Source organism: Eutrema salsugineum, unplaced genomic scaffold, assembly GCF_000478725.1.
Source record: "Eutrema salsugineum unplaced genomic scaffold, Eutsalg1_0 scaffold_9, whole genome shotgun sequence".
NCBI classification, from domain to species: domain Eukaryota; kingdom Viridiplantae; phylum Streptophyta; class Magnoliopsida; order Brassicales; family Brassicaceae; genus Eutrema; species Eutrema salsugineum.
Window position 1 is genome coordinate 3668416 of NW_006256342.1, and position 21112 is coordinate 3689527.

Consider the following 21112-nt stretch of genomic DNA (forward strand, 5'->3'; position numbering starts at 1 on the left):
TCTAATAACTTTTCTTTTAAAGTAAAGTGTGTTTCAAATCATGGCACCATGTTATTTCATTACAACAGTCTTAAATATGGAGTATATAATTTTGACTTACTCTTTCTTACCGTAATCACACAGAAAGTATAGAACCCAAGTTCGAATCCAAATATTGTTTTTTCATCTAATAAAAAACTAGCTTTTTAGTGTTTTATAAATTTAGTGAAAATTATTCCATTCAATGTGTTCTGCTAATAATTTTGCTGTTGTTTAGTTATTTTGTTATTCGTCTAACACACTAATCAGACGGTAAATATAGTCTATAATTGATTAAGATATATGATTATTATTGTTAATAACTGATAGATGAGTATTCGCTAATTGTTTACCAAACAAGCAATTGTAACCGTTGTACATTCGTTTGAAATCCATTGATATTTAGGCAATGATTGGTTGGGTTGTAACAATTTTTTACAGCATTTTATTATTGGTTGGATTCCATTTCCATATCAAACTTATTAAGTTCTTACAACCTTATTTTTTTTTTCTAAAGCAAATTATGAAAAGCTACTATTAAAGCTATGGCAAAAGAATTTGTAGAATTAATTATACGAAAAATCTAATATGGGTAATGGTATTGGTAATTATGTTAGAAATTTGGTATTGCAGATTATGTTAGAAGTTTTCGAAGTTTTAATCACAATTATGCAAAGATCGAGAGTCAAATCGCATAATTGTATACGTCAGTAATCTATCGGGATATACAAATATCAACATAATATATAATTGATGAGCGATACGTACCAGCGTTACTGCGTTAATAACATGTTTTCTTTCGCTGTGTGTCCCAGGGATGCCTATCCAAAAAAAAAAAAACATTCATTCCATTTTTTTTTTAAGTTGCTGGCGTATGTATGTAGAACGTTGGAATTAAGTTTGTCTAACCTATATTTTAATATACCTACGTTTTTTTTTTTTTTGGTATGAAATGTTAAGTTAATATACCTACGTTTCATTTGTGAAAACGAAGTCCTAAGGTGTTTTTTTTATGATTCCCAAAGAATCCCATTTGCATGTATCTTATCAAATCAATAAATAAAAAAGACTGTCTCTTTTACGATATTTTAACGCGTCTACGGGGGAAAACAAATTAATTGTTTTATTGGTATATTTAACCTAATTAGTGATAACATAACCGTTTACATTTCATTTTTACACGGCAATTGTAATCTACTCCATCGACATGCTATTAACTGTAAACCGTCATGTAAAAATCGGTAGCGGCGTTAATAATGTATTTTCTTGGCAGTGTTGACGTTTATATATATAGGTTTCATTTGTGAAAACGTATTTTCTTGGCAGTGTTGACCTTTTTACTCATCAAATTATTTATTTTTACGATGTCATATCAGCACATCTGTGAAACAATTGATCCGTTTAATGGTTCCGTTAATAAATGATTGGTATCTAAGGAAGAATAATGGAGTAACTAATAGCATGATAATTTGCAATGGGGGGTTTTTTTTTTTTTAAACACTGAAATTTTTGCGATTCAACTCCGGTCTGTAGCACACCCACCAGAGCTAAAAAAACATCTACAGACCACTTCCCACGTAAAGAAATCCTTCAATGATTGTATTTGCACACATTACAATATATATTGAAACCGTTGTTGATGCGTCGTTGTAATCTATAACTTATGGATTATTGATTCCGAATTGATTGCGAAATCAGATCATAAGGGGAAAATTCCAATAGGTACTTGAGCTGTCAACCCTACGTACGTTTGGCTTTAACCAAATACAGTTATTAAACAGTATTAGATTCATGTCATGTTTTGTATATTTCATATTAGTCGTCAGACTTTTTTTGCCACCTAATATGAATTCATTGAGTATTCTGTATATTCTAAATATTATTGTGTAATTAAATATGTATCCACACCTTCGTATCGATGTATATATATATATATATATATTTTTTTTTAACATGATTGATATACTCTTCTAGTGCTGTTAAATATATGTATATTTGCGTGATATGTATTATGTTTCCCAAAAATCCAACTAATTATTTTCTTTTTCTTATTTTTTTTTTTGAAAGAATGTAAAATTTATTCATCCAAAAAAACCTTTTTACATCAGTTGCTTATTGTTTTTGAACCTTTAAAAGAATCACAATCTATTTTGGAAACTTTAAAAAAATTCTATCGGGTGTCAAACCAACGAGTCAGGCCATCCTCCAGGTCGCCTCGCCTTTGCCTTCGGGTAACAGAGATTTTACCAGCGATTCTAGTTATTTTTTTTTCTTTTTCTTATTTCATGTGTCACATAAGAAATGAACTATGTGAGTTACAATCTCCGTTTCATTAGTCTTGGCCATCATGTACACTTACATTACAAAAATATTTACAACTACTATACTAATTTTCAATTCAAAATTATATCTGCTTATAAGAAACTAAGGGAGAAAAATAATTAGAATCGTATATGATTTATAAAAGAGTTGAAAAAGTAAAGTAGGTACAATTGCGCGGGACCCGGGAGTGATCCGTTAAAAATCCTTCATCGGTTGCTTTTGTCAAAAGAAAAAGAGGAAAGAAGCTGTTTGGTTGATTTTATTCATCGCTGTTGCCATCTTATTATTATACATTCTTGCATTGTATTTAGCTGTTTTTCCCTTTCCTTTTATAATTAACGCACTTACTTATTTTATATATATTCTTAACAAATGATTGATCGCAGTTTTCCGTATACTAATAAGAAATCTATTATGATTGTCTAGGTGGGGGCTAATAATAAAATTATTTTCACACTTAGTTTTTTTATATACGTAGATGCTAATTGATCAGCGTACCTGACTTTTCTTATTTGATCTACATATAATGCGTAGACTTTTTTAAAAAAATTTTAATTTCTATTTTTATGTTGGCAGCAGTATGATATTGTGTGTAAGCAACCATGGAGAAGCTAATTGATAATTTTAAAAATTAGTTGAATAACTAGGGGCAAAAAACGGCAAATAGAGACTATTGGGAAAATAGTATCCGCAATTATACGTTAAGTAACTAGTTTTTGTATATTATTTTCGGACGAAAAGAATCCGGAGAAGACGAAGGCTTCTTTGACTACGTGTTTTTTTAAGACATATCTTAATCAGAGTATAATTGTCTTCTTTTCCCACTGCCAAACTTATTGTGTTATTTTAAGTCTGATACTAGATTTTATTCCGTGCATCCGCACTAGATTTTTTTTTTATAAATCTAAATTTGTAATGTAATTTATATTTTTTATAATATAATTTTTTTAATAAGTGATAAAGATTTTTTTTGTTTAGATATATATTTTTTAAATTTTTTTTAGTATTATTATGACCATGATCATAAAAACATAATTTTATCAAAATCACTCTATTAATAAAAAAAATAATCGTTATTATAAAAACATATTTCTAACTCTCTCATTCTATTAATCTGAAAATAATTATGGTTATGAAATAATAATTCTAACCCGCTTGTTCATATATATTACCATATAATATAAATATTTAATAATTTTGAAATAATTTTTTTTATAATATATTGCATGTTTTGATAACTTAACCCGCATAAAATTATAATTAAAAAAAAAATTTAAACTGTTCCATCAAATTACCATATAATATTAATATTTATTAGTTTTCAAGTAAAATTTTAATTTGATTGAATATGATTAGAAAATATAATAAGATATTTGTTAATTAGATGTGTTATTCTAAAAATATTATTTAAAATTTAAATGTTAAATTAAATCTAACTTATATTTAAATATATTTAAAGTAATTTAAATTAATATCTATTTTAAAGAATTTAATTAATTATAAAAATAAATAATTTAAATTTAAATTAAATATAAGCTATATTTAAGGAATCGTAGTTATCTAAATTAATATTAAATTTTCAAAATTAAATTTATATAGAAAATAAAATATTTTAAAAAAATTTTGGGAATGTTTGATAACAATCACTAAAAGTGTTTCTGTTTTAATATAATAGATGGTAACAGGTTATTGTGTATTAGGCCCAGCTGTTATAAGCCCAAGCTCATCAATTTATCAATTTTATATGCTAATTGATGTATTTAAGAAAGTTGTAAATGTTATTATGTATTTCCTGATTCTCATTTTATTTTTCTAAAGATGTGAGAATCATGGTTTTTAGATATTACTAAATACCGACTTGATTGGTGACTTAAAAACACATATCAGAAACGAAAATGCACAATTCAGTTAAGAAGACTGACCACACAATATTTTTTAGAAGGTGTTTGGTCTATTGTAGACATACGACTTGGCGAACCACAAGTAGGAGGCTAAACTAATGGAGCTTAGAAAAGCGAGTAGCCAGTAGAAGTAATCTAAATGAGCCTGGTTCAGATCGTTATCGAACCAGCTCGTTTGACCTGACTGGCTTGTGACCTTATCAATGACTGATATCATGAAGCTGCTAAGAAAGTTTCCGACCCCGTATATGCTTAGGTTGAAAGCCATACCAGCACTCCTAAGCTCACAAGGGACTTGATCATAGAAGAACTCTTGCAAACCCACCATTGCAAAGACATCCGCGACTCCGTAGAGAACGTACTGCGGAAGCAACCACCACACACTCATCAGTATTGTGGCTTCATCCCGAGCGGTTTGGAGCCTTTTAGTCTCAACCAAGGCGGCTACTACCATAGCAAGAATGGAGAGAAACATGCCTGTGCCAATCCTCTGAAGTGTTGTGATTCCTAATGGCTTTTGAGGGAAGGAACTTGCGATAGGAACAAGTAGACGATCGTAGATTGGGATAAAAATGACCATTGTTAGACTTGTGAAACATTGGAATGTAGCTGCAGGGACTGAGAGTCCTGGTGAGATTGACCTGTCCATTGTGGCTCCTTGCTTTGTAAAGAAAGTATGGGACTGTGCACATACAATGGCGTAGACTAAGCAAGTCATCCATATGGGAACAAGCTTAAGCACTGCTTTTGCTTCTTCAATTTCAGCCATACCACATGAAATCGCTGCTTTGTCAAGGAATCTGCCATATTACATTTATAGAGGATCCAAAGTGGTATAGTCACAATTGTGCCCTGAAAAATATTCTAAAAACAAAGAGTAACATTTCTCTATATAATGTTACCTGAATTGCTTTGAATTCTGGCCAGGGAGAAGGAGGGTCTCATTGGGGTTATACATATCTAAATCTGGTTGTCTTCTGTTCTTTATGGCCTCCATAAAAACATGGCTGATTCTAGCAAAAGGGTTTTTCTTTTCTCTTCTTGCAGTGCTATAACGATAAGTCTTAGTTCCAAGTAGGAAGAGAAGGAAAGATAGTAGCATGGAAACACTTGGAATACCAAATCCCAAGGACCAACTTAGGTTCTCTTGAATAAAGATAGAGATCAAACGAGTGGACAATATGCTAATACAGCTCCCAAACATCAACCAATTAAAGTAAGAGCTCTTGGCTTTTGTCTCTTTTAAGTCATCTCCATCAAGTTGCTCAGCTCCAAATACCTTAATACACGGTTTGTAACCGCCATTTCCTATGGCTATAAGATACAGAGAACAGAAGAAGAGAGTCACTTTGAATTTATTTGGATCTTCCCGTTGAGAAGGAATCACGGCTGAAAATGACAGCTGTCCAAGTCCCTGTTTGTTTCATCAAATAAGATCTTCCTCTAATTAGGAACAATAATAAAAAAATTCTAGTGACAAATTAGATTTATGTAGTAGATATGACAGTTTTTAGCACTTGCAAGAGAGGCAGTCAGAACATGACTCCAATTTTTTTTTTTTTTTTTTTTTTTCAAATATGCATGTAAATCGGAATTTTACAAATATATTACACTACAATCAATATACACTAAAAAGAAATTGAACAATATCTACAAATTGTCTCGAGACAGCCTGATAGTAGAGATACTTGGAAAGGAAAATTGTTTTACACCAAGCAACACAAATTATTGTTTGAAAGGAAAATTGTTATATACCAAGCTACATAGAGAAGAGAAGATACGATCTTATAAGAAACATAACGAAAGAAGAGATGGTTGTTACATACCAAGATATATAAAGAAGATGCGATTAGGATGGTACGGAAACGGCCAAGAAATGAGTCAGCAATAAAGCCCCATAGAAGTGGCAGAAACGAAACCGTTCCGCTCCAGGCGTTGATATTCGCCGCAGCAGCAGCCGTTGACTCTCCCAATGGTCCCGTCATGTAAGTTATCAGGTTCGACGATATCCCGTAAAAGGCGAACTGCTCCGCCATTTCTACACCTACAAACAAACAAAAACGAAGCCAAATCTTTAACAAAAGCTTTTTTGGTGAGAGTGATCAGCGAGGCTTACTAACCGATGATAAGACTCGCTGATTTCCATCCTCCAAATGAAGTTCTCATGGAACCCTCGGTGGTGCCTGGACAAAGACTACTTTCGAGCTCATCGCAGGCGATCGCCATTGGTTTCTAGTAAATAATAATTTCTTCTTGAAGTATTCATTGTTTTGTATATGGAAAGGTGCCAAGTTGTATTTTAATTATTACTAAAGTGGTTACCCTGGTCATTGTTAATCGATTTACTTGGACGTTTATGGAGTTATTTAATAATGAAACACCAAACTATGTACAATGACATATATATATATATATACTTTTAAATAAAATATTACTCACTATAACAATTAATATTTAATAAAACAATATTATAACAACCAATTCTACCTGATATAAGATTCTTAAGTCTAATCAAATGGTTGTAGTTGAGTGATTCCTTTCATTATATGGTTGTAGTTGAGTGATTCTGAAAGATTCGACTCTATGGATCTTGACCAGAGATCGAATCTTCTTAGATGCAAAATTATCACATCAACTCTTAGTCATTCAACCATGTGAACTGCCATGAAAAAGATGTTGGGCCTAACTCTCAATTCATTATTTTAACCCATCACTCTCACTATTTTTCATTCAATTTATTTGTCATTTCACTCAACACTATTCTTCAAGATTGATAAAAAGTTTACTTTGGGTTGTTGTAGGCATACGACTTGGCGAAACAGACAAAGGAAACGAAGGAGATGGAGCTGAGACAAGCAAGTAGCCAATAAAAGTAATCAAGATGTGCCTGGTTCAGGTTATTAGCGAACCAACTCACTTGACCAGACTGACTCGTCGCTTTGTCGATGATGGATACCATGAAGCTACTCAAGAAGTTGCCAATGCCGACTACGCTTAGGTACATAGATAGTCCCAAGCTCCTAAGCTCGACAGGGACTTGTCCATAGAAAAACTCTTGTAAACCAACCATTGTGAAAACATCAGAGACTCCATAGAGAACGTACTGTGGAATCAACCAACAAACGTTCATTGGAACTAGAGGCAGACCTACTAAGAAGAAAGGGGTGTCACATGACACACCATAAATCTTGATAATTGTTTTTTTTATGAATAAAAGTAATTAAAATTTCAATAGCACAGATGGTAAATTTGGTTTATTGACCCCCTATAACCTGGGTTCGAATTCTACACACTACTTTTCTTATTATTTTGACACCCCTTAAATCCACCGCCAGGTCCGCCACTGATTGGAACCATGGCTTTAGGCGAATGAACTAGCCCGTGATCTCGAGCTGTTTTGAGTCTTTTCATCTTGACCAAAGCATCTATTACCAACGAAGGAATTGATAGGAAAATGCCGGTTGGAAATTCTCTGAAGCGTAGTGATTCCCGCTGGTCTTTGAGTGATTGATCTTGCTATTGGGACAAATAAACGGTCATAGATTGGAATGAAGACGAGGATCGATAGATTTATGAAGCATTGGAGTGTTGCTGCAGGGACTAAGAGTGTTGATGAGATTGATCTGTCCATTGTTGATCCTTGCTATGTGAAGAAAGTAGGAGACTGAGCATACACAAGGCCAAACACTAGACAACACATCCAAATTGGCACTAGACTCAACACAGCTTTTGCTTCCTCAACTTCAGCTGAATCACACGAATTCTTCGCTCTGTCTAGGAATCTGCAATTGCCAAAGATTTGTATATATTAAGGCATTTTATATTTCTTCTTCAAACAAGTATGTTCCACTTGTATATTTTGTGTATGTAATTACCTAAGTTTGGATAATAATCTTGACCAAAAAAAATAGAAAATGTAATTATTTGAAAAAACAACAAAAGACACAAACTTACAACACATGTAAACACACTTGTTACCTGAATTTCTTTGAACTTTCGGTAGGCAGAAGAGGGAAGGTGTCTGAAGAAGTTTGTCGACGGTTTTTAGCTGCAGCGAGGAAAACACGGCCAATTCTAACACATGGGTTATTATGGTTTCTTCCTTCTTGTCTTCCTTCTCCTCCGGTGCTGAAGCGGTAAGTGCTGGTTCCTATAGAAAGTATATTATTCTCCGAAAGTAGACGTTAGTACATATGTTAGAATCCCTTCAATTATGCCTTCATTAGGACTGTATATTGTATTTCCTTATGTGTATAGCTCTCCCTGTGTATATAGCAGAGCTCTCTGCATCAATATCAAATACACGATTCCCATATCATAATATGGTATCAGAGCACTTTTAGGTTTTTTTTTTCTTTCAGCCGCCTCTTCTTCTCTTATCTTCTTCTTCTTCTTCTTATCTCCTTCAAACTTATTCTCTCTATCTCGTATTTCTTCTTTCTCATCCTCATGGCTTCTGATTCTTCAGCAGATCGTACCTCTGTTTTCAATACTCAAGATCCACAGAGCACGCTTCTCTCCGTCAATATGTCAAGTATCACAAAACTCACCAATCTCAACTATCTTATGTGGAGTAGACAAGTACGTGCCTTACTTGAAGGACATGAATTACAACATTTCATTGAAGACACTGGTGCTGCTCCATCACTGACGGTGACACAGAATGGAGTTTCTTCTCCAAATCCTGCGTATGTGGCTTGGAAACGTCAAGATCGTCTTCTCTTTAGCTCCTTAATTGGTGCGATCTCCTTGGCGGTGCAACCTGTCGTCTCTAGTGCCGACACGACCAAAGAGGTGTGGTCCATGTTGGCTACTACCTTTGGATCTGGGTCTCGCGGTCATGTTCGTCAGCTGAAGCACCAGATCGACACAGGTGTTAAAGGTACAAAGACGATAAGTGAATATCTTCGTCACATGAAATCCAAACTGGATGATCTTGCTCTCCTTGGGAAACCCATGGATGCTGATGACTTCATCGAGAAGGTTCTGGCGGGTCTTAGTGAAGATTACAAACCAGAGATAGATGCCATTCATGGACGTGATTCCACCATCTCTTTCGCTGAGTTGTATGAACGACTCATTAGCCATGAAGCAATGATCATGTGCACCAGCTCTACGGCGGTTACTCCGGTAGTCGCCAATGCTACAGAAACTCGTTCACGTCAGCAATGGCGCAACAACAACAACAACCAGAATCATCATCAAGCTCGTCCACAACAATTCACCAACCAGCAACGATTCTCTAAACCATATTTAGGACGCTGTCAAGCATGTGGGATACAAGGCCACATCGCTAAGTACTGCCCTGACTTCTGCATTGTCAAAGGACCATCTCACCCACCACAAAGGCAACAACAACAACACAATCAAACAAACAATGCTTGGAATGCGGCTCCGCAGTTTCAGTCATGGCAACCAAGTGCTAATCCAGCTATGCTCTCCGATTCTTCGACGTGGCTGGTGGATTCTGGAGCTTCGCACCACATGACTTCAGATTTAGCCAATCTCTCCATGCATAATCCATATGAAGGAGGCGATGGTGTTCTTCTGGGTGATGGATCTGGTTTGCACATCTCTCACTCTGGTTCCTTATCTCTTCCCTCTTATACACGTCCATTCTTCTTAAATAATGTTTTATGTGTTCCTGCACTTGACAAGAATTTAATATCTGTGTTTCAATTATGTTCTACTAATGGCGTAGCTGTTACGTTTACTCCAACATATTTTCAGGTGAGGGATTTGCAGACGGGAGCTCTTCGTCTCGAAGGGAAACCTAAAGACGGGACGTATGAGTGGCCGAAAACAAAGACGGCAAAGTCACCCTCGTTAGCATTTGCTTCAAAAGTGCAAACTAGTTTATCTGCTTGGCACTCTCGTTTAGGACACCCTGCATTTCAAATTCTTCAAAAAGTAGTTTCTCAATTTCAGTTACCAGTTGTTTCCAATGCTTTAATGGCTCAGCCTTGCACTGCTTGCTCGATTAATAAAATGCATAAGTTACCTTTTCAAAATTCGTCTTTAAAATCTATTCAACCTCTTGACATAGTATTTTCTGATGTTTGGACATCTCCAATGCTTTCAGTTGATGGTTTCAAATATTATGTTATATTTGTAGATCATTACACTAGATACACTTGGTTGTATCCATTGAAATTAAAATCTCAAATATTTGAGATATTTACCCGGTTCAAAGCATTGGTTGAAAATCGATTTCAAACCAAGCTAAGAACTTTATATACGGATAATGGGGGTGAATACATTGGTTTAAGAGATTTTCTTTCTCGTCATGGTATTTCTCACATGACAAGTCCACCGCATACGCCTGAACACAATGGCATTGCTGAACGTCGTCACCGACATATTGTAGAAACAGGGCTTGCTCTGCTTTCTCATGCATCTATGCCTCAGTCATTTTGGACGTATGCGTTTGCGACGGCAGTTTACTTAATTAACAGAATGCCATCACAAGTACTTAATTATGAAAATCATTTTCAGCGTCTTCATGGACATAGTCCAAACTTTCAAAAATTAAAAATATTTGGTTGCTTGTGTTTTCCATGGCTAAGGCCTTATGCATCAAATAAATTAGACACTAGATCAACTCCATGTGTGTTTATTGGGTATTCTAACACGCAGAGTGCATATTTTTGTTTAGATCGTAGTACATCAAGGATTTACACATCTAGACATGTAGTATTTCATGAATCAGTTTTTCCATTTGCACTTTCATCTAACTTAGAATCACAAGAACCTAATGAATCTACTGCTGTTATACAACCATCAGTTTCGATTGTTCCAATTTTCTCTCCTTCAGATTTAGTACAGGCACCAATTCAGGACAATGCAGAAGACACACCAGGGACTACTTCACCAGTAATTCCGCACACTTCTTCTTCCTCGCCCCACAGCGCAGCTCCAACAGAGGAGTCTCAACAGATTTCGTCTGAGAAGACCACCGAAGCTTCAACAGGACCGACTCCACCAACATCATCCGAGGAATCACCACCATCTATCCCAACTCCATCCCAAGCAGATCCACCTGTCACCACAGTCACCGCTCCTATACATTCACCACCACCTCCGGTGCGGCAAAGCAAGAGACAACGGAAACCAGTGCAGAAGTTAAACCTTCACACTTCAGTCACTCAAACAATGGAGAAACCTCCAACCACAGTGGCACAAGCTCTAAAGAGTCCTCATTGGCGCAAAGCTATGAGTGAAGAGTATAATACACAAATCGGACATAGAACTTGGGATCTTGAAAATTTACCTACTGATTCTCGTTTTAATGTTGTAGGTTGCAAATGGATCTTCACCATTAAACGGAATCCAGATGGTTCAATTGCTCGTTATAAATCTCGGCTTGTCGCAAGAGGATTCACACAAAGGCCAGGGATAGACTATCATGACACATTTAGTCCGGTTGTGAAACCGGCCACGATACGGACAGTTCTCAGTGTTGCTGTCACACGAAATTGGCCTATTCGTCAACTTGATGTAAACAATGCGTTTCTTCAAGGAACACTTGCTGATAAAGTCTACATGATGCAACCACCAGGTTTTGTCGATAAAGATAATCCACTAGCTGTGTGCCGCTTACGGAAGGCTATTTATGGACTAAAACAAGCCCCAAGAGCTTGGTACAACGAGCTCCGTAGCTTTCTCTTACAATCTGGCTTCTCAAATTCCTTGGCAGATGCATCTTTATTCATCTACAACAAACAGAGAGTTTTCATTTATATGCTTGTATATGTTGATGATTTAATTATCACAGGAAACAACAATGAATATACTAATCGTTTCATTGCATCTTTGTCTAACCGGTTCTCACTAAAGGATCTTGAAGATTTGTCTTTCTTTCTTGGCATTGAGGTTATTCGCAATGAGACTGGTATGCATCTGACACAAACTCGTTATATTGCAGATCTTCTACATCGGACGAAGATGGAAAGCTGCAAACCGGTGAATACTCCCATGTGTCCAAACTCATCTCTCACTCTGACTTCGGGTACACCGTTGGCGGATCCAACGGAATATCGTATGGTGGTTGGGAGTTTACAATATCTATCGCTCACACGGCCTGATATCTCGTTCCCCGTCAACAAGCTTTCTCAGTTTATGCATAAACCAACAACAGAGCACTGGAATGCTGTTAAACGAATCCTTCGATATCTTGCGGGCACAACGACGAAGGGCATTTTCTTACACGCTAAAAACATTCCAGCTCTACATGCTTTCATAGATGCCGATTGGGCTGGAAACAGAGACGACTACACATCCACCGGTGCATACATTGTTTATCTGGGTCGTCACCCCATCGCATGGTCATCAAAGAAGCAAACAGGCATCGCTCGATCTTCCACGGAAGCTGAATACAGGTCCCTTGCATCTACTACAGCGGAAGTAATCTGGGTAAAATCGTTATTATCCGAGCTTGGTGTCAACACACCTACGTCTCCGGTGATTTATTGTGATAACATTGGTGCAACGTACTTGGCGGCAAATCCTGTGTTCCACTCCCGGATGAAGCATCTGGCCTTGGATTACCATTTTGTGCGCAACTATATTCAATCAGGTCAACTTCGGGTCTCTCATGTTTCATCAATGGATCAGCTAGTTGATGCTCTCACAAAAGCCTTACCAAGAGCTCGGTTTGAGACATTATCGGTCAAGATCGGACTTGCTACACCACGTCCGTCTTGAGGGGGTGTATAGAAAGTATATTATTCTCAGAAAGTAGACGTTAGTACATATGTTAGAATCCCTTCAATTATGCCTTCATTAGGACTGTATATTGTATTTCCTTATGTGTATAGCTCTCCCTGTGTATATAGCAGAGCTCTCTGCATCAATATCAAATACACGATTCCCATATCATAATAGTTCCAAGTAAGAACAAGAACAGAGCAAGCATCATGGAAAGACATGGAATCCCAAATCCCAAAGCCCAACTCAGATTCTCTTGGACATAGTTAGAGATCAATCGAGTGGCCAATATCCCAGTTGATCTCGCAAAATACGACCAGTTAAAGTAAACGCTCTTGGCTTTGGACTCTTCAGAATCTTCTTCATCAAACTGATCTGCTCCAAAAGCTCTAATACATACCTTGAAGCCTCCTTCGCCTATCGCTATTAGATAGAGATCACAGAAAAAGATCGTTACTTTGACCTGAGAAACGCACGAGACGAGTGTTTCTCGATCTTTACATAGAGAAGGAATCGTCGCCGAATAAGTAAGCAACCCAGGTCCCTGAAATCAACTCAAAACCAATCAATTTCCGATATTGTAACAGAGAGATCGTGAAGCTAGCGTAAGGGAACAAAAAGTAGGATGCTTTTAGTAGCTATGTACCAAGATATAGAGAGAGGAGGTGAAGAAGATGGTGCGGAAACGGCTGAGAAACGAGTCGGCGATAGAACCCCATATCAGAGGCAAAAACGCTGCCGTTCCGAGCCAGAGGTTGACGTTTGACGCCGCATCTGCCGTTGACTCCTCTAATGGTCCCGTGAAGTAAGTTATCAGATTCAATGCTATCTCCAAGTAAGCGAATTTCTCCGCAACTTCCGCACCTGCCGGAATATTCCCTTTTTTTTTAAGCCAGAATATGGCGAGGAAACTTTGGGACGTGAAGGGTAAAAAGGTTAGTACTTACCGATGATGAAGCCAGAGGATCTCCATCCACCGGAAGTGGATCTGATGGATGGCTTGCCTTGCCTTGGAAATCGACAGAGCACTCGACAACAATGTTTGAAAGTGTAGTTACAGTCTCATCACCGGCGCCGGAGATTGACATTTGTCTATTTTAATATTGTTTTTAGAGTCACATAGTGACTGAGTTCTACTCTAGGTTCGTATAACACATGGTTGATTAAAAGTTGTTGGCTCGAGTGATTAGAAATTTTAAATTATTAACTCAACTTTGTTGGTTTCAATTATTTTTTATTTCTAGTTTTTGTCCTCACCCTATTCCTACTTCAAAAAATTAATAATCTTTTTTTTAAAAAATAATTGGTTACCTGTTGACAAAAAAATAAATAATTGGTTACCTTCTTTATTAACTAATTATATACAGTATTCTTTCAAGAGAGCTTCTCAGAGTGCACTTTTCTCATATTTCGAGGGATCTAAATGTCCGTGCGAATAGTCTTGCGAAAGGAGCTCGAGCAAGAGATTCTATCTTTTCCCAAATCGATCATAACGTGCTCACCGATGGTGGTCCACGGATCACTAATACGATGAGCCAAATGTGATTGTACTAGATGAGTAGTGGAAAAAAAACTAATTATATACAGTAGAATATCTATAAATTAATATTCGATAAATTAATAAATTTCTCTGGTTTCGAGTCGGGTCAGTATAAAAATCCATCAAATTCGATAAGATAATAAGATAATAATTTTTTTGAAACCTCTATCTAAATATATGATCCCAATATAAACATAAATTAATAATTTTAAAATTTATGTATATATATAGGTAAGATATTTTTTTTTATTTAAGTTCAAAGTTTTATTGAAAATCATCTATTTACTTATTTACATCAATAACTTTTAATGTTATTTTTTTGTTATCTCCATTCAAAATTTGTGAAAAATGTTAGATATGATAATTGATTTTCTTCCTACAAATAACTTTTTGAAATATATTATGGTATTGTTTTCAATTTCAGCACCAACATTATGGATAATAGCTATATTTTTGTATAAATTTTGTACTAATGAACATTTATATTCTTACATAGATAGTTCAGTCCACATTTAACAAATATAAATAACTATTTTATTGGGATTGCTATGACTAGTTATCATAATTTTAAGTTTATGCATGTCATTTTATCAGCATATAAATATAAATTCTTAAATATACTATTATTTGAAAGAAAATTTTAGAAGAAGATGGAGAAAAACATATTTTCTCTATAAATTATTAATTTATAAATAAATTAATATCATGATAAATTAATAAAATATTATGGTTCCGACATTATTAATTTATAGAGGTTTTACTGTAGATTTAAATTTGAAAACTTTTTTGTATTTTATTCTAAATTTTAGTTTTAAAAATAGTTGTTATAAAGTAAAATAAACGCTTTTTTAATTAAAGTAAAACTACACAGATATTTAACTTCTTCTAGTAACTAAACTAAGTACACTTTTCTCAACAAAAAAAAAAACTATAATTACTTACACAAACTAATATCTGAAATGGTGAAAAGTGAAAACCCAATACAGCTGAAAGACGACTGACTACACATTCTCTCAGTGTATTTAGAAGGTGTTTGGTCTATTGTAGACATACACCTTGGCGAACCACAAACAGGAGGCTAAACCAATGGAATTTAGACAAGCGAGTAGCCAGTAGAAGTAATCTAGATGAGCCTTGTTCAAGTCGTTATCGAACCAGCTCTCTTGACAAGACTGGCTGGTGAATTTGTCGATGACTGATATTATGAAGCTGCTTAGAAAGTTTCCGGCCCCGTATATGCTTAGGTTCAAAGCCATACCAACGCTCCTAAGCAGAGCCGTGCCTAAGCACAGGCTAATGAAACATGTGCTTCAAGGCCGGAGGAGTTAAATATTTTTTTAGGTCAATTATCTAGAGTTTGTGTTAGTCCAGGTGGTTTGTGAATATGTGAAAGTGTGTTTGGTTAGAGGTTTTTCCGGGTTCGATTCTTCCCAAGTGCGCATATCTGTCATTTTTTCTTCTGTAGGTTTTTTGCAAATTATTTATGGTTAAGTTGTATTAAGAAAAATTTTAAGGGGCCAAATTTTTTTCTCGCTTGTAGTTAGAGAAATCTCAGGCACGGTTCTGCTCCTAAGCTCACTAGGGACTTGGTTGTAGAAGAACTCTTGCAAACCCACTTTTGTGAATACCTCAGAGACTCCATACATTACGTATTGTGGAACCAACCACCACACGCTAATCGGTATGGTGACATCATCTCGTGCTGCTTGGAGCCTTTTGGTCTCGACCAAGGCGGCTACTACCATAGCAAGAATGGAGATGAAAATCCCTGTGCCAATCCTCTGAAGCATTGTCATTTTTGAGTGAAGAGACTTGCGATGTGGACGTGTAGACGGTCGTAGATTGGGATGAAGACGATAATTGATAGTTCTAAGAAACATTGGAGTGTAGCTGCAGGGACTACGAGTCCTGGCGAGATTGACTTGTTCATTGTGGCTCCTTGCTTTGTGAAGAAAGTAGAAGATTGTGCAAGCACAATGACAAATACTAAGCAAGTCATCCATATGGGAACAATCCTAAGCACCGGTTTTGCTTCTTCAACTTCGTCCAAATCACATGAAATCGCCGCTCTGTCGAGGAAGCTGCATAGTATCCAAGAGAAACTATCAAATTTTCATAGACTCTTATCTCAAAACCAATTGGTACCTGATCATTAGCCCTCTTCTATTTACCGATGTGAGATTCTTGCACAGGAACGAAGATGGTATAAGCACAAACGTGTGCTCAAAAATTCAAAAGAAAGAAAGAAAGAAAAAAACTCTGTTAATTAGGTTACCTGAATTTCTTGGAACTCTGGTGAGGCAGGAGAAGGAGGGTCTTCTGAATCGCTATATCTGAATTTTGTTGTCTTCTGTTCTTTACTGCTTCCACGAAATCACGACCAATTCTATGAAAAGGGTTTTTCTTTCCTCCTCTTTCTGTGCTAAACCGGTAAGTGGTAGTTCCAAAGAGGAAGGGAAACAGAGCAAGAATCATGGAAAGACATGTAATACCAAAACCTAAAGGCCAGCCTAGGTTCTCTTGAATGCAACTAGAGACCAACTGACTCGTCAAGATGCTAATACAGTTTCCAAACATTAACCAGTTGAAGAAAGAACTCTTGGATTCTCTCTCTTTTTCATCATTTCCGCCGAATTGATCGGCTCCAAAAACCTTAATACACGGTTTGTATCCGCCATTTCCTATGGCTATAAGATACAGAGAGCAGAAGAAGAGAGTCACTTGGAGCTGATTCGAATCTTCAGAACGATGAGGAATCATTGCTGAAAACGAAAGTAACGCAAGTCCCTGTTTGTTTCATCGAACCAATGATCTAAGATGTCACAACAATAAAGAAACTTAATGGTAAATAGAAACGTTTCGAGAGGAAATTGTGAGATATACCAATACATAGAGAGAAGATGAGATGATGATAGTACGAAACCGACCAAGAAACGTGTCCGCTAAGATAGACCAGAGAAGCGGCAGAAGCAACAACGTTCCAGTCCAAGCGTTTACATTCGCCGCAGCTGCAGTCGGTTGACTCTCCCAACGGTCCAGTCAAGTACGTTATGAGGTTCGACGATATACCGTAGTAAGCGAACCGCTCCGCCATTTCTACACCTAGAAAAAATCATTAGGAAAACGAATCAGAATTGCGTGCGGGGGAATCAACGAGGTATATATGTTATTTGGATTTGCACTTACCGATTATGAGCCTGGCCGATTTCCATCCACCGGAGGGGAATCTGACGGCTGGATTTAGGAGCTCACCCTCGGCGATGCCTATGTTAGCCATTGTGTTCTGGTTTTGGTTTTGATTTATTTAGAGATTAAAGTACATGCAAATGCTTCTTTGTACTGGTTTTTTTTTATGGTGCATGTGAAAAGTTGGTTTTATTGAATAACAAGACAACAATTAAGTAGTTAACTCGTGCAGCATATGAGCTTTCTTTTACTTCTTTGTTCCACAAGTTCTCGGAAGATGTTCAGTTCGTGACAAATAATTTCAAAAAAAAGAAGCCGTCACATTTCCTTTTCGTTCTTGTATGAACAGCTAGCCGTCCTGTTAAAGTAATTCTTCTCTCTCTTTTTTTGGGGGCAAGTTTAACCTAAAGCTCTCTTATTTGTTTCCTAGATGTAAGACCTTATTTTAATTTTTTGACCCAAAAAAAATATTAATAAAAATATAAGGAAATTTAATAAAACTGACTAGAAAACAAAAAGTTGATGTGACCACAACCGAACAAACAAAAAAAAATACGTACTAACTCTGTTTGATAAAATATTAGATGTTCACATACGATAACGTTTAACTTGCATGTCTTTAAGTTAATGGGGTAAAATCTTCCACAATGGTCAAAACTCTTATATAGATAAAATAACCATGTCAAAAAGGCTTCGGCCTCACGGTTTTTTTTTTTTTTTTTTATCATTGGCTCTCTTTTTCTTTCTTCTCTTAGTACGTCGACTTTCGACCTTTATTCTTCTATTGTTTGTTATTTTGCTTCTCAAAACCTTTTTATTCAAATTTGTAGGTTTTGTATTTTACCTGGATTGTGTGAGACTTGTTATTAGATTATGGAATCGAATCTTATGTCATGCTGATTTTTTATTGATTTTATAAGCCATTCTCTTATTTATGGCGCTTTGAAGGTTGTATTTCTTTAAATATCTCTTTATTTAATATATGAGAATGATTTGGGAGATTATTAGAATAATATATTTGGAGAATCCGAAAATTCTTTTTGGAGAAAGTCATTCTTTGACTTTGGTTAAGATATTTGATAAAAAGACCCAAAAAAGGTTGTTTATGATCAAGAAGAGTGACGCCGTTCATAAAGTAACCATTGGTCCATAATCCATTAATCATGTTTAGTTTTGTTTGTTTCTTTATTGTAGTTAGAAAGATGATCTTAAAACAAAACAAAGTACAGGGCCGGCTCTGATTACCTGTACATATTCTTGAGGATTCAATAAGTTTGATGAGGAAGATAAGAGCACCTCCAGTGGAAGTTCAAGAAAGGTTCATGGCCCAAAGTCATAGGCAAAAACCATTTAAAAAAAAAGAAAAATAGCCCAATATTGATGAACCGACTCTTCCTGAAAAGTTTAAAGATACAGTATTGTCCGATTATCATTCACACGTGGCAACTTTTAAATGGTCGAAAATTTTTGGGACAAAATTTTTTTTGGCAAGACATTTTATTTTCTCCCTCACACGACTCCTTCTCTCATCTTCTTCCCAGGCGATTTCTGAAACTCTTCTTTGAACCTCTTCGTCCGTCAATTTGATAGGGTTTATGCCTTAATCAAACTGTTCTCAGGTATTTAGTTAATTCAGCTTCTATGCTTTGCTTCGTGCCTCCGGCTGAATAGTTGTATCTGTCAAGGAGCACAGCCATTGAAGCGGCGATGTTATCATCAAGATTTTCATTTTTGGAGATCGGCATTTCCAACTTCGATTCCCTTTGATGATGAGAAGAAGGTTCAATTTCCAACGATGACAGTGGCAACTTCGATTCTCGACGTTGTTTTGTTCATCTGGGTTTGTATTTTTATACATCTTTGTGAGATGCTTTCTGATTTACCACTGTTTTATTGTTGATGCTTTCTGATTTCTCTGATTTTTTTGTTTTGTTAGATAGCTCTTTATCGGATATGTGAATCATTTGTGAATATTTTACTTTGTTTAAGGCCCTAATTGTGGATTATAGACGTGGAATTTTGGATTGTGTAGTTGTGTTCCCCTACTTATGATGTTGAGGCTTTCTGATTCCTTCACCTTATAGAAGTGATGAGCTCGTTTGATAGATGTAATAGATAACTAAATGTCTAGATTTCGGAGTGCTGGTCAGAGTCTCATTTCTCCCTTGATGTTGTGAAATTTATGATCAGAGTTTGACTTATTTGTGATGAAGGTTTGCTGCTGAGATGTTCCATGACTTGCACGAAGAAGTAATGGCGACTGCTTCTAGAAGCCACGGTCTTATGGCTTGTGTACAACAGCTCGAAGCAGAATTCCCTTTCGTAGAGAAGGCATTACTGTCTATGTTTTCTCTTTTGAAAACATGAGAAATATCAAGTTCAAAGAGTTTAGACAGCAGTTTAGGCACAATGGAAGGTCAGTTTCTCTGTTTTTATAATCGTTACTAGATTGGTGTTACCTGAATGTAATTGATTGAGACATTGCTTTGCTTTCAATTTGGTAATATCATTTGATTACTATTCGACCAGGTTCTTCCTCGGTTCAAACAAAGTGATGCAGGTTGCTCTCGGTCACACGGCTTCTGATGAAATCCGTCCTGGTATCTTCAAAGTTTCCAAGGTTGTGTACTCTGCTTTTTCGCTTTTCTCCAAAATTTTTCGATTTTGTTTTTTTCAGAATTGTATTCTTGTTTTGCAATTGATGAACCACTTCCTGATAGTTCCTTTGTTTCATGTTTCTGGGTTTGGGTTTGTTCAGTTTAATAGAGAGTAGCTGCTCGTTCTGCCCTCCATAGCTCCATGGTTGATGCTTGTAGAAAGCATCTTTCACGAAGAGGTAATTTCTGGCTAAGTGTTGTCTCCGAGTTGGTTGATGCTTGTTAGTTTTTAAGCCATTGTATTAAGAACTGTAACTATTGAGGCCTATTTTCACATTAAAGAATGTTGGAGGAAGAAGAGGATACTGTACAAGACTTAACATTCTTTTTCCTTAAACAGATTACGTAAATTAGCATTTTGGATTACAATCAATATGTTTATCTTTCTCAACTATTGGATGTAACCAATGAAGAGTACAATTCTCTAATAGCATAATACATAGGAAAAGATATTAAAGAGCCCTCATAGCAACTCAACAAAGCCATGAACAACAACAAAGATTTTTCAAAACTGATTTTTCAAAAAGGAATTTTTTTTTTTCTGATGAACCCCATTTTGGAGTTCACTAATGGAACCCAAAAAATAGTATAGTCTCTTCATTAAACTCAAAACCAAAAAAAATTATTATAAAATTTTGATGAACCCCTAAGAGGAGTTAACTAATGGACATGCTCTAACAATTAAGTAGTTAACTCGTGAAGTATATCTTTGTTCGAAATCGTTGGAAAATGTTTAAGTTAGTCACATTAAAAATAAGAAGCCGCGTTAGATTGCTACTGTA

The 21112-nt window shown here is 36.0% G+C and overlaps 2 protein-coding genes, 1 long non-coding RNA gene and 1 pseudogene across 3 annotated transcripts; 1 reads left to right on the forward strand and 3 right to left on the reverse strand.

Annotated features, from left to right (window-relative positions):
- Window positions 1-4215: 4215 nt before the first annotated feature.
- LOC18007894 (protein NRT1/ PTR FAMILY 5.11) lies at window positions 4216-6509 on the reverse strand. Its single transcript, XM_006390633.2, has 4 exons — window positions 6362-6509; window positions 6068-6285; window positions 5144-5655; window positions 4216-5041 (listed from the first exon to the last, which is right to left on the reverse strand). Exons 1-4 carry the CDS (start codon window positions 6465-6467, stop codon window positions 4276-4278), a joined length of 1602 nt encoding a protein of 533 aa, XP_006390695.1. The 5' UTR covers window positions 6468-6509; the 3' UTR covers window positions 4216-4275.
- A 514-nt stretch (window positions 6510-7023) lies between these two features.
- LOC18007942 (protein NRT1/ PTR FAMILY 5.12) lies at window positions 7024-14035 on the reverse strand. The gene is given in 8 exon segments (XM_024152780.1): window positions 7024-7376; window positions 7586-7703; window positions 7705-8023; window positions 8220-8384; window positions 13106-13491; window positions 13594-13811; window positions 13895-13955; window positions 13958-14035. Coding segments are annotated over 8 exon segments (1698 nt in total).
- Window positions 14036-15509: 1474 nt separating this feature from the next.
- On the reverse strand, window positions 15510-17764 carry LOC18008210 (annotated as a pseudogene).
- A 1398-nt stretch (window positions 17765-19162) lies between these two features.
- LOC112083404 lies at window positions 19163-20693 on the forward strand. The gene is made up of 4 exons (XR_002897638.1): window positions 19163-19513; window positions 19887-20089; window positions 20203-20293; window positions 20432-20693. It is a non-coding gene; the product is annotated as an uncharacterized LOC112083404 (long non-coding RNA).
- Window positions 20694-21112: the final 419 nt, after the last annotated feature.